Genomic DNA, 18,769 nt, shown 5'->3' with positions numbered 1-18,769 from the left:
TATGAATGTAAAATCCCATTGGGCTGACATTAAAATAATAATTATATATAAAAGTTTCATAGCAAACCATAAAGGGATATATTTATACACAATTGCGATTGGCGGATCCAATATGTATCGGAGCGGATACGATCCGCTTTACTGGACCCACGATCCGACCCGGTCCAGGACACATGCTTGAGATGCTCCGCATTTCCCGTATGATATAAGTATGCGGTGATAATGGTGTGGGGTGAGAGGCCCGCAGAGTGCGTATCGTACGAGCGGAAACGCCTTTTAGACCCTTCCAGAGACACCGGTGGCGGTGAGAGGCGGGCGAAGCAAGGCATCAAGAAGAGAGGCGGAAGGAGGAGCCGATCCATATTGCGCTGCGGCGATCCAAGCAAGAACGAAGCGGGGAAGGAGGTTCTCAGTCCGTCTGCAACTGCGAAACAGGGTTCGATCCGCTTCTCATTTTCGATCCGGTCTACCCCTTTTTCTTTGGTAGATACCGATACGATTTTCTTGGTTCTTATTGTTTATCTTCCTATGAAAAGACCAACTATTCCAAGAACGTGGAGCATGTTCCTCCCTGCGTGTTTTATTCGACATCTTAGAATGAGTATCTTTCGTCGTTCGATCCAAATGCGATCGAACGTACAGCGTGTCGGTCGCGTTTTCTTGGGAAGGAATCGGGATGACGGCGCGTTTTGGTGTATCGAAGAATCTTTTGGGTGGGTTTGTTAAAGAAAAGGGTTGCATGTTCTTGAATCGTGTTTCACGGTTATGGAGATGTTTGTTCTGCACGACATAACAAAAAGGCTGGGTCTTCAAAGGCTGGATAAATATGCGAAGCGGGAGGGTAGAAGATTATGGAGCTACGTTTGCGGGTTATCCCACCTTGCAAGAACGCTTAGCTGGAAATCTTTCTCGAGTTTTTTCGGTGATGGTAATGTTTTTTCGCAAAGGACGTTTAGGTAGGGTTGTTGAGCAAAGGGTTGGATGGTTTCGAGTTGTGTTTATTTGAGAGGTTTAATTTGCAGAACATAAAAAAATGTTTGGTCTCGGAACACTTTCTTTGGGTTACATATGCAAAGCTGTAGGGCATGGTATGAATGGAACATGGTTCTCCATTTTCAGTTGCTCCCACTGCACCTGAACCACAAGTTTTTTTTCTTCTTATTATTTTCCCACGAGGAGCTCTTTTTCTTGTCTTGGTTACCTAATTTAAAATATGTGCTGATTATTTCTTGAAGTTTTTATGAAAATGTGATGCCATGTATTGTTCTGACTCTAGAAAATAGCATCTTGAATTGGGATATTTGGATTTTAGAATTCATATAGTGATAATTTTGGGGCCCCAATATGTTAAAAGTGTTTTGAAAGGCAATATAAGTATTGTCATCTCTTGGAGTTTACGGATGTCCATCTACTGGAGTCTACAAATCTTGTCACTTGTAAAGAAAAATGGTTAGTCATAAATATTCATACACTTATTTCCATTTTCTGTCTTAGCTTGCTAATTGTGACATGTTATTGCCTTTAGATATAAACTCAATTTCTTATTTAGTTGGCTCCAAAGTTTGTGGCAGTGCATATATTTTTGCAGCTGTAGAAGATGTTTTTGTTTTATTTTTTTATTTTATGTATCTCCATCTGTAAACATATGCCCTCGTCCGGAATATCATCCTTGAACTTGGGACCATAATTTACTTGATTGGAATGCGAAATGCACAAAATAAGACATGCATCATATTTGTCATGCGTAACGGATTATGTGACATTTGTTTATGCGCATTGTATGATATGATTTATTTTTGCACAATTGTCTGTTCTTCTAGTTGTGAGATTTTTTAAACATGTTTTTTCCCCCCCCTTTCACTCTGAACAGGATGGCTGGTGACCAGGGCAACTGTTCAGTCCAAGGAATTGGTGAAAGTTCGGATTCAACTATAGAACTTAATGTCAAGATGCTAGATTCACGGGTCTACACGTTTCGTGTAAACAAAGATGTAAGGCTATTGTAGGTGTCTCAAGTAGTTCCTCTTGAGGTTGAAACTTCTGTGCTGAATAACTCCAAACATAATATATCTGTGAAACTGGTACCTGTTGTTAAACTGGTTTTGTATCGAAGATGATGGTAGTGCATGCTCTGACAATCTTGTTATGTTATTTTTTTGTTGTGATAATGATTTAATTTATGTGTAATAAAATAATCTTCTATCACTTGATGGTTTTGTTTCTGCTAAGTTTTTTTGGCCTTTCATCACCTCAAACATGCTTAATTCTACATGTGCTGGATCAACTCATTTGGTTGAATGTGGTTGAATCTTCTTTATGTTTAGGTTTAAGATTAGGAACGGCAGTCTAGTTTGTAATGCATATGATGTAGTTGAATGTTTCCTGTTTATGGTTATTTGTTGGTTATCTTTGCATATTCTATGAGTTAAATAGTGTAAATGAAGGTCATATGATCTCTTTTCCTTCTTTGTGACACACATTTCATACATGCTCACAAGTGCCAGTGCAAATTACTTTCACACATCCACCCTTGTGTTTTGTGTTGGAATACTCGATGTTGTAAAATCTGATAGTTATCAAATTTTCTTATTGCTTACATTGAACACAAGTATGTGAGGGAAGCCGCCTTGTTTTCTTTTAGGTTGTGAGGCTTCTTAAAGAGTCAACTTGATATTTCTTTTTGCATTCTTAAGCAATGAAAGATAAGTGTCGCAAACAATTAATCATAATCTTTAAAGTATCTGTATTACCTTTTGTCATCTTGATGGTTGCTGCATCAACGAATGCAAGTTGATTTTGAATCTTGTGCCCATGTGTGTTCAATACTTCTTGAAATTCTTATGAAACTAAGCTGAGTTTATTAAGGACTAGGAAAGAGCTAGTTGTTATTTGTTTTATTCACTTGAGGACATATTTGTCTTAGTTTAATGTAAGATATTAATTAGTATCAAATGAATATTTTATATTTAAGGGGTTAGTTTCTGTATCAAACATTTTTATGCTTATTGCAAGTTCTTGTTTTTTTTTTTTTCATATTGACATGTACATGGAGTGTCTAGTTACTTTCTTGAGGGAACATGTTTTCTTATGTTGGTATAGCTGTCTTGACGTTATTTCTGCTATCCTTTTAGACACCAGTTCCTTCACTGAAGGCAAAAGTAGCAAGTGCAACAGGTGTTCCTGTGGAGCTGCAACGGCTAATTTTTAGGGGGAAAGTCTTAAAGGATGACCACCATCTTTCAGATTATCGTATCCACTATCTTAATTTTTCTTTAGTTTCAGTCTTTGCCTCTTTCACATAATTTTACACAAGCTAAGTGCTTTACATTTGGACATTGTAAAAGCCTTTCCATTGATCATCCTGGAATTACAAATAGGTTGATGCTTATTGCCATATGTGCTCCATTGGAGTATGATCACAAGAAGGTTTGAACTCGACATGGAAATCATTTTTTTACTAGTTTGGTATGAAAGTATTTTCAAGTACATGGTTTGTTGTAATTTAGGCACAATGGATTTGGTAATGCCATTATGAATGAATTTTTTCCAAGTGTGATTTTTTTTCTTATTTGAAAATCAGCTTATCTACTTTAATGCAAGGTTTTTAATTTCCACTGGTTTGGTATGGTTCAGTGAGTATTACCTGTCTAAACAGTGACTGAGGCATGAACCACTTGAAATCGGGCAGTCTGGTATGCTTCACTTAATTTTCTTTTCTTTTAAGAACGTACTACTCATGAGGAGTTGCACTGTGCTAGGGCTCATGGAGTCATGCGATTCCTCTTCACCATCACTGCCCATGCACTGTGGCCTCAGCTGCCCACACGCTGCTCCCTTCACCCATTCTGGTACATCTCTTTCTTCACCATCTCCTCATCTTTCTACCTTCTTTTTTTCTTCTCTTCCTCTTTCTTCTTCCTTTTGCACATTCTTTCTCCTTTCTTTTCTTTCTCCTTTTTTTTCCTCTTTCTTCTTCCTCCTCCTCTCCCTTCTCAGCGGTATCGCTGTACATTCTTCGTACTATGTGTCAGTATGCTAGAACGGACCAGATCCATGCTGGTCGGTTCCAAAATTGAAATCCTTGCTTTATGATATTATCAATTTGAAATTTTGGATTTTAGAGATGTTTGGAAGATTACTCGAGTCCTTGAGCTTTAATCGATACTCAAATTTGGATTTCAGAGCTGGTCTGGAATATGCGTATACAGAGCTTCGTTTTTCTTCCTGAAAACCATGATAATAATAAGACTAAGGTAATCCATGTGATGACTGTCATCTGGTGTAAGTCATTGACATTAATTGGTTTTCTTGATCCATTTAGATTAACCTTTGCTAACAAGTGTGCAAGACATCTTGTATATCTCTTTTCTTATGTACAGGCTGTAGGCCTATCAAGCCCATCTTTGCCTTAGTTTGAAAGGGTCAATTGGTCGTAAGTTGCACAGATGTTGACTCACTCCCACTACATAGATGACAATCTAAACACTGTGCTCAGTTGTTAGGTGCCACCTGCAGAGATTAGAGTTGCACAAAAATTGTTTGTAAGATAATTTTCATTATTTTGATGATTCTAAATTTGGGTCAACTTCTTTTTTTGGGCTTGATCTTCAATCCAGCACATTACTTGTATTCTTCTTTTGGCTAATTTTCTTATCTATTTTTTCTGATAGATCACCTGAGGTAAGTCACATTCCAAAATTATTCCAAAGACAAACAAAATGCTAAATGAAATTGAGATGTCGTGATTCTTTGTAGTAATTAAAAAATCTTAAATGTTAAAGATCAACATGCCAAATACGTTTAAGTGACAATTTGTCCTAATTTATAAGGTTACTACATGTTTGAATTAAAATTTAGATAGCATCAAAATCTCATGCTTAAATATGCTTTATATTATTCACGTAAAGAATCTTGTATTGGATGCAGAGATCAAGCAGGGAACTGTTCTTTCACTTGAAATATCATGTAGCTTTTGACTGTGAAGTTTGGATATTTCATGGACAAGATTACTATTCCTGTTCAATATCTAGGGGTGCAATATCTGGTTGATGTTTGGATATTCTAATGTATAAAGACCAATTGAACTGCATATGCTCAAGTACTTTAGATTCTTCTTTGACTTCATAAACAACTCAAGTGGATGGAGGATAATGATGCTGTAGCTGATTCATAAACAAACGGTCTTAGTATAAGATAGTGATCCTGTAGCTCTTCATATATAAGCTACAATTTTTGTGTATACTGGACCTGCAAATGTTGTACCTTCACCATTATATAGATTTGGATGATGGTCATACACTGCATTTGGTTGCTAGACAGCCAGTTCAGGCACAAACTCAACCTGGGACAGTCGCAGGGGATTCCTCTCGTGTTAACGACAACCAAGGTATGAAGTATTTTGTATCTCTTCATATTGTTGGCCTTTCTATCTTCTGCTGATACGGCTTAGGATTAACAAATATATTTTGTAATGCCTTTTCTTAGCCAAAATGTTGAGTAATTCATTTTTTTATTGATGTTTTATGGAGTAAATGTGTAACTTTAATTGTTACAATTCCTGCCTGACAAAAACTTCATGCTAGTTTTATATTTTTCAATCTTTACTTTCGATAACACCTGACTAACCTTTATTTTTCTGTGAGATGGTAAATGCAAATACCCCTTGAGGTCTAATGCTAAATTTATTAAATGCTAACCTAATAAGGAATACAAAGCCATGGAATGATTATTGACAAAATCGCTTGTTATGAAAGTGCATCATGCCTATAAGATGTTAAGTGTTGCATGCATTATGCTGGATAGTTTACTGTATACATATCAGATTTGCAATTGGAGTTGCCCAAATACATATGGAGATGTTCTTTGAAGAATCCTTGTGGTTTTTAAAATTATACTGAAGATGCTTGTCTGACTTTGCAGAAATTTTTTGAAGATGCTTCTTGACTTCTTGAGAAGTTCTTTGTTTTCATGTTTTCTATCTTTTAGTGATATTGTCATCTCGATTTTTTTATTTCTTTTCTAAGCTTTGGTAGTGAAAGTGAAAACAGTCCTTTTTTTTTGGGTTAAATAAAGCAATGATTATTGTTACACATTTTTGTTTGTCGAAGTTGGAGCAAGAGTTCTGAAAAAGTCACAGATAACATGATGTAAACATTATATATCTTTGCAGTGTTTCTTCTGTGTTCTTTGGAGATTATTTGTGTTTTGATGAACTCAATTAACACATATTGGGTCTGGCCAGGATCGATCTTGATATGCCTAAATGTTTGGGTTGTTCCACTAGCTTCCACCAGTTAGATAGTTGTATAATGGCTGAATTTGGCATACTTTTGCCAATCTAGATTATCAAGATTGGTTTCAGGCTCCTCCCAGCCCATTTTCTATCATTACAAAAGAAAATCCTTGATCCCACAATTCAGTTGATTTGGATTATCCTGATGATAAAACCCATGGCCAACACTGAACCTGATATCGATCCTGTTAATTTTGCTTCATGTTACCTGCACTTCTGAGGTACAAATATCTACATATTTGTGTCCTGTGCCAGTTGTTTTTTTTTTTCTGCTTATTATTAGTCAACAGGTGAACTTGTTAACATTTGCACTGTTGTTTATCGATGTTTCCTCAACTTCTGCTATAGATTTTTTTTAGATTTTTGCACTAATGTCAATACCTGCTTCCAGTTTACTCTTCAAAGTTTTCTTTTCCAGATCCATTATGTTCTTTTGTCTACAGATATAGGCTACCTCATTTCTTGCTTAATAAGCATGCCCTTTTTATTGAATATGTGTCTACCGAGGGAATTTTTATGTTATAGCTTATTTTACTTTAAGGCACTTCGGTTTAGATATGATGGTCCATGCTTTCCATTTCTCACCTAATTTTAAGTCTTTTACCTGTGGATGGAATGGTAAAAGGCTGTTTGGCCTTTTGTTTTTGTAGTATATGTAACCATTTTTTTTGCAGTTACAACTTACAACATACAACTAAAGTTTCTGTTTTGCAGGAAGTGACTCTACCAGCAATGCTCCTCATAATAGGATTGGACAAGTTTCTCACAGTGTTGTTCTTGGAACTGTTAACATTGGTGATCAAGGGGAAGGGGTGATATCTGATATTGGTCGGGTATTTTCTATGCTCTGGAATTTGTATAATTTTATCTCATAATAGTTAATTTTTGGAAGGAAGTTCATTTCTTGCGTTGGGTTATATTGGAGGTTTACTTGTAATATGCTTTATGTTCTGAAGGTTGTAGGGGCGGTTCTGCAATCTTTAGGAGGAGGGATTCTGACTCCTGGTGTCGGAGCTAGTAACACTCCCTCTGCTGCTGTAATGGACCTTCTTTTTATATCTAACATATTTCAAATTTTGGGTTATCTCAAAGGTTTAACAGGGATGGATTTTCCTATTAACAGAATCAGGTGTCCCCAGGTGGTGAAACAGAAGGCTCCCGTAATGTGAATGGCAGAAACCAGTTAGGTAACCAAGCACAACCAGCAGTTACTGTTGTCAATCAGCCTTTTCAGGTGCAACTTGCTTCGCCAGGGAGTGTGCCGCGGAATATGGTAGAATTGTTATTTATTTTCTTTGGTGCCAATTGTGCCTTATGCCATCTCATATTTTGGTTTGTGCTTCAGGTCATTCCTGATTCTATGACGACTCTATTGGATTTCATTAACCGCATGGAGCTAATTCTGCAAAATAGTGGTGATTTTTTGCTATCAAGTTTCTTGATTTTGTGAAAATTTACGACAGTGATTAACGGTTCTATTCACTAATATTGAAATATGAAGGTTCTCAGTCATCTTCACCTAGCAATCTGCGGGACCCTCGAAGATCAGATAATGCATCCTTGAACCTTAACAGATTACCAACTCCTGATGTGTTGGCTTCAGTAATCGAGCATGCTAGACTACTTCTCAGTGGCAATGCAGCAGCTGCCTTTTCTGTATGTCCTGATTTTTGTTCTCAAATGATCTAAGTACAATCATCATTTCTTTTGATCCATACAACATGTTTGAACAGTTACTTTATGAAAGAGTTTATAAATGGACAATCAATGTTGTCCACCATCTTATTTGGTGAGTTTAAGATTCTTGTTTGCTGGAGTTTTTAACTTCGAGGCAACATCCATAAGATTTACATTAGTTGGCTCTCTCAATTGGGCTGCTCTTGATTTTGGACTACAATTAGAAAGTTCCTCCAATTTGTAGTCATCTTTTTCTGTTTCAAATCAATAATTTTTTTTTGAAAATATACTTAGAGAGAGCAAAAGAGTCATTAACTTGAGGCCTTTGGATAGTCTGGGTCAAGTCCTGGAAGCCCCTGCTATGTGGACTGAATCTGAATTATTGTTCAGTCTTTTGGGTCCACTTGTATTTTAGATTGGTTCATGAGAGCCCAGTTAAATCAGTTTTAGTAGTGAGTATGCGGGCCTAATTTGTTTATTCTGTCATTTTTTGCATTTTATTTGAGTCAAAATATAAAAATTTGGAAGGTAATGATTTGATTATCTGATATCTAGTTGTGGGCACCTAATAGATCGTTTTTTGCATCGCATTTAAGATTATTTAACAGTTGAATTTATGTAGAAGGAGGTGAAGTGGGGCTATGCTGATTCTGTTTACAAGTTTTTTGGGGGAAAAGATTTAGCGTTTTCTTAGGCTGTTGACCTGCTTCCCCTTGTTGTCTATATGTTCCTGATGTTTTTGATTTGCTTACTTACATTCTCTCACTTAATCTGCTGTAGAGTGATCAAAAACATCTTTTACTTCTTTAAATGATCTTGAAATTATTATTATATATATATATATATATTTATTCCGAGGGACACATCATGATCACACAAAATTCTTATCGACTTGTTTTAAGCCGTCATTAATCACTTCTTTGTTGACTGTTACTTATAGTATCATTTTGTTCATCCTTTTTAATTATATTATCAATTCTTCTCTTAATATTGTAAAATTGCACTTCCCCTTCTCCGTCTTGGTCTTACCTAGTATAAATCCTATAGTTTCTAGCATTTTGTCTCTATAATTTGAGTTTAGAGTTGATCTTAATTAAACTCTCATTAACAATATCAATACCATGAACAAACACTATCCACCATCGTGGTCCATCTTGTATATAGACTAGTAGTATGTATTATGCCAAACGTATGGTCTTAGGAACACTAATGGCTATGTTATATTAATATAACTATTATATACTCTTCTTTTCTAAAACATGCCATAATGAATCTCTAGGAATACTACTTATGGCTTTTTTTCACTCAGTAACCAAATTTATGAAAGTCATCCTCTTTTACCCTGATTTTTTATCAATTGTTTCAATAAATAAATTACATATATGGTTAATCATAATGGATAAATCCAAACGGATTCATGAAAATATTATTTTTGCATCTTTATTTTTCTTCAATCATACTTTCATGAAGTTTTATAGTAGTTTAAATTCTTTATAACTAGAGCAATTTTGAGTATTATACTTCCTGTGTGGATACCAAAATACTTATCCTTCATCCAACAGAGTCTAATTCTTAAAATTTTATAGTTTATTAAATTACATTTTGATCTTTAAAATTCTTCTAAACTTATATAGGTATACCATCACTTTTTATGATTTGAAAATTGATCCCTTTTTGTGCATGACTTTGACTAGTCATTGATTCTTAAGTTCTATTTGTTGATTCATGAAACAGAAGGGAATATTAGAAGAATTTCATTTAGGAATATATTTGGTTGATTCTTTTTGCAAATATTTCTTTTTGACCTTTTTTGTTATTTTTAAAATTCTAATGTTCTAAATCATAAGCCAAATTCAATTGAAGTCAATCCAAATCCTAATAGGTTGGTTGCAAGCAGAAATTTTTTTTACCCAATTATAAGAGACATGTTTGTGTGAGTACCTTTGGTCTTTGGGTCAACCAAAATTAACCTGACAAAGCCAGGTCAACCCAACCCACCTTAATGGCCACCAGTATGTCTCGTGGGATGTAACTTCTTGTCTATTTTTCTATTTTCCATAGCTACTACTCTTGATGCTTCCCCCTGTAAATTACCCAATTGCAGTATCTTGATGGGGAAAAAGAAGTACTAGGTTTGTATATAGCAGATTTTATTAAGAATAAAAGTATACTGTTATTATTATTATTAACATTACAGGGAAAATGTTATATCAAAAGATCATAGATAACAGACATTTCTTTATATCTTGTGTATGCACATCTAAAGTTCAGATCAACGGTTATTGTGCTGCTCTGTGTGCACATGTTGGGTAGCACAAGTTCGGTTGCCACTCAAACATCAATTCTATTGCTTTCTGTCGCTCAACTGAAAGAATCAATGCCATAACATTGGTTTAAGTGAAATTGGATCTATCCATCCTTCTGCTATTTAATGATTTCTGTTTGGCTATAAACCAGAATGGAATAAGCTGGCTTATCCACTTTCCACTTTTCAGTTAAGAACTGTGTTGTGGGTTAAGGTAATGCACTGCTACAAAATATTTTGCTTGACCTAGATGATGCTTTCGAAGATGCAAAAACTTGACCAACCATTCCGCATATCACACCCTTGCTCAATCGTAGCTTAACCTCCCATTTATGTAGATCTGACACCTAAAACCAATGTGGTCCATCACCAGTATTTAAATTTTAGCCTATTATTCTTGTCCCTTCTTGAGGCTTCTTTGGTTCCCTGCCTGTTTAACTGTTCTTTCTAATATTGTCATGTTGGCAGAGTAGGCTAAATTCTGTGGTTATGATGATAAAAAAAGGAGGTTCATATTACACACCATTAGTCCCACATTAGCATTGGGACGAGGTTGTATTCTTTGTAGGGCTACAGGACTTAGGTTTAAGTATTTTGAGTTATCTATCGTTTTGCTACTGATGAATGATAGGACTAGATATATACGACTAGATGCAAGCACTATCGTTAACTTAAAGTTTAAGCATTTTGGATCATTTTGTTCTAAGTAGATCAAGTTATTAGGTTAGTTGTCTCAGTGGATTGAGTCATGATAACAAGTACTGAAGTAGATCTAGTACTAGGTATATCTGGTGACAGTGATTCAAAAAGCGCTAGGTGTTAAAAGGCGCTAAGGTTCCAAAACGTCGAAGGCGCTAGGCGTTCGTCCGAGCAAAGTAAGTCGCTAAAATATAAAAAATATTATATAATTAATCAATATAATTATTTAAATAAAAATATGATATTAAATTAAGAAAATCTTAAGTATAAAATCATAATATCACATTAATAAAAGTCTCAAAATTCAAAACAATAAATAAAGTTAGCAGTATTAAAATCAAAGTAATATATTATTAATCTAATAAATAAAAAATACTGTTAACAGTATGCTGATAGTGTTACCAGTATACTGAGTCAAGTGTGAGAAGAGAGGAGACCAAAATAATGCAATTGTAATGCCTGATGGGGGTGATGGATAGTCCATGTAGGAACCATCGAGCAATTGGCAGGTAGTGTACCGAGCAAGAAAAAATAAAAGTAGAAACAGTTGAGAGAAGGATAGTTATGCAGTGATGGTGCAAGGAAGACGTTAGGTGAATACTATTCTAGCAGGTGTGAAGAGAAAAGAGTACTGCAAGCTAGCAACAGCTTTGGCATGGGTAACAGATTTAAGAAAATACGATTTTATTTTCAATGCAATTGTAATGCCTGATGGAGGTGATGTATGGTCCATGCAGGAACCATCGAGCAATTGGCAGGTAGTGTACAGAGCAAGAGAAAATCAAGGTAGGAACTGCCGAGAGGGATAATTATGCGGTGATGGTTCAAGGAAGAGGTTAGGTGAATATTATGCTAGAAGGTCTACGATGGGTGTTTTGTGAACAGAAAAGAGTGCTGCAAGCTAGCAACAGCTTTGGCATGGGTAACAGATTTAAGAATATAAGATCTGAAGTCTGGGAGCATACAACAAAGTTGCTAGATTTTTTTTTTGTTTTGGTGTCTTGAAGACAATGACATGCAAAGATATTTCCTGCTGCAAAGAGTGTATATTAAATGAATGTCTACACAAAAATACATAGTGTATGTTCATACATACACATCTTTTTGAATGCTTGTGTTTGAAGTTCTCCACATGGCAATCTTGTTCATCTAAGCTTTTGAAATATCATCAGAAGCAAAATGAAAATATCAAATTGGTTGATCAAGTGCTGCAAAGGATTAATGGTGACACATTAATTGGGTTCTTTGCTTGGCATTGTTGTCCCCAAACTTATGCTTAGATGTATCTGTTTATTATGTCTGTTATTGGTTGTCCAGTTTGGCTTTTGTTAAGGAAATAATGTGGATCAAGAGTTGTTTCACTCAGATCGTACATGCCTGGTGGTGCATACGAGTCTGGGCTTGATCTGCAATGTGGACTGCCACTTTTTGGGCGATCCAGATACATAATAGGACGTGCCACTCGGTAAGCCCTATAAATTGAGTGCCAAATGTGGCCTATTTTGTTAGATTAACCAGTCATGCCACTCAGTAAGCCCTATAAAATGAGTGCCAAATGCGGCCTATTTTGTTAGATTAACCAGTCATCCCTCCACTCAGTAAGCCCTATAAAATGAGTGCCAAATGCCTGCCTCAGGTCACCTGCTGACATTGATCTGACTGGTACTCCTCTCCTCTCCTCCCCTTCCCCTCTTCTTCCTCACAGCTGCCGCCTACTTTTCTTTTTCTCTTTTCTCTCCTCTCCTCCTCTCTCCCTTGGTCCACCACCCTCCCACAGTATGTGCCAATGTACCATGTAGTGGACTGAGATTGGCATGGATCCAGTTGCCAAAATGTAGAATCTCGATGTTGTTTGGTGTATTTTGTATTAAGATCCTTGAAAAAGGGAAACAATACTGGATAATGTGTAGAAATTTTAATTTAGTTCTTATTACTGCCCTCACCTCTGGGAAGGGTGTTTCTGTGGTATTTTCTGTAATAACTGGATTTACCAATATTGTCAAGTACCTAATTGAAATCCTATTTTCAATGTTAAACAAGTGGTTGGATGAAAACCTATCAATTTGCCAGGAGCCAGTAGTAAAGTTGGTAGGCTCATTAACCTTTCTGTGGGGAAAAATGGAGATTTCGTTTCTTATAATTTATAATACCTTGTTTGGGAAAGCTGTGAATTTATTTTGAATATGTTCATTTGTCTTGTGGGAGGGTTTGAATGAGAACCTTATGTGTTTTCTCTGCTTAGTGCCAAAAGGACTCCTGGAGCTCTTTGTAGTACATAAGAAATTTGGTTGTAAAAATACATGTTTTGTCATTGATGCATGGATCTATTGATCTCACAAGCATCAAGTTCTTTGTTTTGCGTTAAATGATGGGTTTGAGATTTTGTTGATACTAAATGTTGTCCTAATGTAACAGAATATGTATAAATAGATTGAGTGCTTTCGACGATCTTTGAACAATATGCCATGAGTACCAGAATATTTAGTAGAATATTTCTTGTAATGTTCATTTCTTTCATATTCTTTTCAGTGTCAGATGAAATAAATTTGTCGTTTGCTGCTTTGTAGCGTATGGTTGAACGCCTGAGAAGAGAAACCACTTCTGCTGATCCAATGATACGGAGTCAGATACAGTCTGATGCAATGCATATGGGTTTAGTAATGCAACATTTAGGTGCTATGCTTTTGGAGCTTGGTCGTACAACTATGATGCTACGGATGGGACCATCTCCTGTATGTTGTTTTTAGCTTGTTATGGACATTGGTGATTGGGCTACAAGTTCAACTAAAAATAACACAATGCTACATGTGATGCAGGATGGTTCTTTTGTGAATTCTGGACCAGCTGTTTATATATCTTCCACAGGACCAAACCCCATAATGGTTCAGGTTACTTCAAGTTCTTTGTTGTGAATAAAGTTTTTGTTTGAGCTTTTGTGTATAAGCAGGCTTTTTTGTTACAGCCTTTTCCTCCTCAAATGAGCCCTCTTTTCACTGCTTCCTCCCCTTTGGTTAATGGGCCTTCTATGCCACTTGCTGGTGGGGACCCATTGAGAAATATCAACATCCATATACTTTCTGGTAAGAGAGCATAATTTCACCCATTTTCATTTCTTTGCAATGGCTAAACTTATATCTGAAATCAGGGACTTCGTTGGCACCTGGTGCATTATCTTCTGGTGGAAGGGCGAATACAGGGGATGCAAATCGTAGTGAACGCCAGAATGTGGAACAACCAAGGCAGAATGGCAGTGGTTCAGGCAATGCAGATCCAATGCGAGGAATACCAGCAAGAACAGTTGTTGCAGCTATTCCAGCACGTCCCTCTGGTGAAACTGCAAGTCAGGTCCTTAGTGTTGTTTACCCTGTTCATGTAAGGTCTCAGCAGTCAGGTCCTCCACATTCAGGTTCATTTCAAGGGTCCCATCCTCCTGTGGGTAGCGGAATGGAACCTAACACATCAGTCATTGTTCCACATCCTTCAGAATCAGGTAGCATCCCTGCAATAGTAGCACAAGTAAATGCGCACATTGATGGTGCATTTGCTGCCAATGCGCTGGGTCAAAGTTCTTCATTTACAAGTCACCAGTCTGCTGCAGCTCAAGGTTCTCATCCAGCTATGAATAGTGAGTCACAATCAGATATGAATGTTCAACTTCCACAAGGCTCTTCAGGAATGGATTCTATTTCTGCAATTGTTAGGCAAATAAATGAACAAATTGCTAATGTGATCTCTGGAAATTCCCCAAACCAAAGCTCGTCAAGCACAGCAGGGCAGCAGCAAGTTGCTTCAGGTAAAATATATACATAGGCTTAGTGTGTTTTCTACATGTGCATGAATACTGTGCTTATAAATCATTGTTCTCCTTTGTGTCTATTTTCAATTTGGAGGTTCGTTATCAACCGATACTGATGACAATTCTGCGAGTACCCATGATGATAATGATCCTGATTCTAACAACAAATTGTTTGAGTCACAAATTTCTGATACCACCACGCGAGGTGATGGGAAACAGGTAGTGTTCCATGGCATTTATTGTATAATATTTGTCAGAAGGAGATATTCACTGTACTTGTTTTGTTTCTAGCCTCAGCTAGAAGGGAATGGTTTTTCTACTACTGGGGACCATCAAAGAAGTCCTAATTTGGAGGAATCTTCGACTGCTGGTTTGATAGGACTCACAAGCTGTGGAAGTGACACTAATTCAGCTACACTGGGGAAATTCGCAGAGAAAACACTGATGTCTGGTGTAGCTTCACATGATTCATCATCAAGCCAGGCTAGTGGGAGTGGTAGGTCCACACCTTTGGGCCTTGGACTTGGAGGTCTGCAACCTAAGGTGATATATAACTTGCTTTATTACACATAGGAGATGTACTGATTTCTTGCTTATTGCAGCTGAATCTCTGTTTCCGTTGATATATATATATATATATATATATATATTATAATATAATATATGTACATATTAACTAAGTTGATTATTTTTCAAATTTTACTTAGAGACGGAGTAAGTCAACAAAGCCTGTGGGGAAAGACAGAATATCCTGTGATGCGACTTCAGTAAATCAGAATCAGGAATCTATTTCTAGGGGCCAAGAAATTCTCAGATCTATCGTCTCTCGGAGCTCTGATGTTAACAGAGTAAATGTAAATAGTCCATCTACTTCATTGCCCTCTGTTCTTGGTCAGTTTGTGGATGGCATGTCTTTGGGAGGGCAAGGTTCCCAGGAACAAGTAGATGCTGGCGGCATGATCTCTCATGTCCTTCAGAGCCCTGTGTTTAATAATTTATTGGCCAATGTGGCTGGGCAGACTGGGCTAGGTTCCCCTGCTGATCTGAGAAGCATGATGGAGCAATGCACCCAGAGTCCAGCAATGAGGAGTGCCCTGAATAACATTGTACAGCAAGTGGAAGGGGAAGGTCAAGATCATGGGAGCATGTTACTGGGGTCTGGAAGTAGTGAAGGTGGAATTGACTTTTCAAGAATGATTCAACAAATGATGCCCATGGTATCACAAGCTCTTGGTAGGGTGTCATCTCACTCTCCGCCTGTTACTGTCATGGGATCTGAACATCAGCCTCAAAGTAATAACGTGACCCACAACGTTGAGAGGATGCAAGATCGAAATGTTCAGGTGCATGCTTGTTATCTTAATGTCAAGCTATTTTTCTAAGTCCTTTTAATGTTTTTTAGATGTACTCAATGCATGATATGCCTTATATCTTGTAGTGACTGAAAAAAATGTGTGATGGTGGTTTTATTTGTTCTGGAGTTTCAAAAAATCTGTTTGATGTATTGTTTCTACTAAACAGGATGTGGACTAGAAATTGCTACTGCTGTGTCGAAACATGGTAAAGACTTAGAAGAGAAGTTGGTATAAAAATAATAGTCAATCTTCTTTTGCTTGTAGCAGGAAATTTTTAAATGCTAAAATTTGCTGACATTAATTAGACAGTTAGTGTAAAAAATTAGCCAGATTTCTGAAACAAAGCCAAGGGATTGGTGATACGTCTAGTTCAAGTGGCATGTTTTATTATACTTAACCCCTGATATGTACGATTGAGGAACCAAGTTGTGGATATAGAAATTCCTGCTCTGCTTATCATAATGATTCGAAGCCCTTGCTTTCATTTGTTTACAACTTTTGCCATCTTGCATTTTCATATCTAAAATGAAATACCACCTCACCTCAGAATGTAAACAAACTGAACATGAATGTATTGACCCTTGTTGGTGATTGGCATAAGCTTGGGAAGGTTTTTCATTATCTAGTAGTCGAGCACAAATTGGATATGAATTTAAGCTGAAGCTGTTAATTATCACCAAATAATTTCGATAATTCTAACCAGAGCAGAGAGGGGAAGAGATTGGGGACGCTGTTCAGCAAAGATGGTGGACAAGAATGGAGGACGGGGGTGAGTATTTATTTTTGAACAATAGGGAAGAGCGAAGGATAAAGAATGGATGGCATAAATGGAAGGGGGTTTAGGATAGGAACTTAAGCTACATATATATATATATATATATATACACGATTTTTGATGAATTTCATTCACTTGATCATGAATGATGATCTTTAGTTGGTGCTTCGGTAAATGAAAGTGTTAAGATATACTTATCTGATATACTGTATACATTTTGTTCCTGTTTTTGATTAATGATTTTGCTAGTATGATGATTTCTGGATTATATTTCATTCTGGAGCTTATAAGGGATGATCGTGCTGACTCAAGTAAACAGTCATACAAATCCATATTATGGATCTCAGTACTACAGAACTCTACATGCAGCTTAAATTGTTTCCAAGGATGGAACTGATATATATTTATTTTCTTTTGCTTATTGGATTCTTCAGATTGATCTTCGTGAAGTGCGGGAAAGAATTGAACAATGTGATTCTTCTGGAAATATTTTTCGTGCCATGCTTGAAGGTGCAGGCAATCTGTATGGTGAAGAGACGAGTTACGAAGACCTTCAAGAACTTGGAGATGATGCGGAGCTTGGTAATGTATGTATTCTGTTTTTGATTAGACTTAATGCTAATCAAACTAAGTTTGACTACGCAAATCTTAATAGATCAATGAATCATTCTGTAGATATTATAATTACTGTGGATGATAAAGTTTTTTTATTTGATTGCGACTATTATAAACAAATTATTCTGATAACCTCTATCCACTTTAACTGATTTTATTAAGTGGTCAGTGAAGAATTGGGATTCAAGGAAGAAATACTGTATATGCCATGGAGATGGGTAAAATTGTAACATGCTGTTTAAATTTTGAGTCTTAAGACTTCAAGGTTCTGTTTACTCATTGATATAGTTGTCAATATGGAAAAGTTTCATTTAAATGTGAGATTAACCTTGTAGTTGTTACAACTAGCCTTTGGGAATTTAAGATGAGAGATTGCATTGGAATAATATCTGCTGAATCCACAAAATGAGGTCTAGTTGGTCCAGCTATCAATGATCATTGATGGTTTGAATTTTATTTACAACCCTGTCGTCAATCATGTTTTGCAGGAATATTTGGAGATGTTGCAACGTCATATTCGTGAGAGACTGCATAAACAATCCAATTCGGCGGAGAAGTCCTGAATCGACCAGGTGGAGCCTCCAATGATCTGGGTTGATAAATGTAAAAAGGCATCCGGCTCCATTTTGCGTTTTAATGGCAGTGCAGTCCACTATATTGTTCATGGAAATTTTATAGACCGATTGATCGTGTACTGAAAAGTCTCAGCTGGTGGTGTCCATGATTTTGAAGTCATCCTGAAACCACGAAGGTGACTGATGTTGTCACTTCTCACTACACATTGCCATTATTGTCGTCACTTTTGACACAACATTATGTTGTCATATATCCTATACCCCGTGCTTGGGAAATGCTTCCCTGTTTCATGCTTTTTGTGTTTCTCTCTTTTAATGTATTCTATGACTTTTGTTGATTGTATTACCTTTCTCCTTTTTTGTTTGCTTTGACACGGTGATAAGATTGTTCTTTTATTATTATCATCTAGCATGCTCCCTTGTCATTGCTGCTGCGATGGTGGTTGATGTGGTCAGTCGCCGTTGGTGCTGTCATTGGCAGGTTGATTACCGTCACCTTCACGTTGGAGACTCGGGTCTCCCACTTGTTAACATCAAGAATTTTTAAAAGATGGTGAGGGAGTGGGCCTCCCTCGACGTCTCCTTGTCTCTTTTCTCGATCAGCACGGGGAGCAAACGAAGGAGGTTTTGGATTCGTTGGTGGCTCTCGCCTACTGGGTGTTCACCGGGGATAGCATCGA

The 18,769-nt window shown here is 36.8% G+C and overlaps 1 protein-coding gene and 1 long non-coding RNA gene across 3 annotated transcripts; both read left to right on the top strand.

Moving 5' to 3' along the window:
• The first annotated feature begins 255 nt into the window (after positions 1–255).
• On the top strand, positions 256–18,488 carry LOC103985786 (ubiquitin-like domain-containing protein CIP73). 2 transcript variants are annotated; one of them, XM_009403618.3, is made up of 18 exons: positions 256–436; positions 1,871–1,991; positions 3,132–3,249; positions 5,279–5,386; positions 7,007–7,125; positions 7,249–7,329; positions 7,416–7,565; positions 7,638–7,707; positions 7,794–7,948; positions 13,541–13,705; positions 13,790–13,861; positions 13,936–14,053; positions 14,119–14,766; positions 14,864–14,988; positions 15,067–15,312; positions 15,477–16,112; positions 17,334–17,486; positions 18,003–18,488. In XM_009403618.3, exons 2-18 carry the CDS (start codon positions 1,872–1,874, stop codon positions 18,075–18,077), a joined length of 3,159 nt encoding a protein of 1,052 aa, XP_009401893.2. In that variant the 5' UTR covers positions 256–436; position 1,871; the 3' UTR covers positions 18,078–18,488. The 2 variants fall into 2 exon arrangements, with proteins under 2 accessions (XP_009401893.2, XP_009401892.2); XM_009403617.3 differs by having other exon boundaries at positions 257–436; positions 15,061–15,312.
• LOC135612746 (uncharacterized) lies at positions 3,258–4,698 on the top strand. The gene is made up of 2 exons (XR_010487074.1): positions 3,258–3,848; positions 4,183–4,698. It is a non-coding gene; the product is annotated as an uncharacterized LOC135612746 (long non-coding RNA).
• Positions 18,489–18,769: the final 281 nt, after the last annotated feature.

Source organism: Musa acuminata, chromosome BXJ2-5 (assembly GCF_036884655.1).
Source record: "Musa acuminata AAA Group cultivar baxijiao chromosome BXJ2-5, Cavendish_Baxijiao_AAA, whole genome shotgun sequence".
Lineage (NCBI taxonomy): Eukaryota > Viridiplantae > Streptophyta > Magnoliopsida > Zingiberales > Musaceae > Musa > Musa acuminata.
Note: the sequence above shows the minus strand (reverse complement) of the source record. Positions and strands in the feature narration are given on the sequence as shown.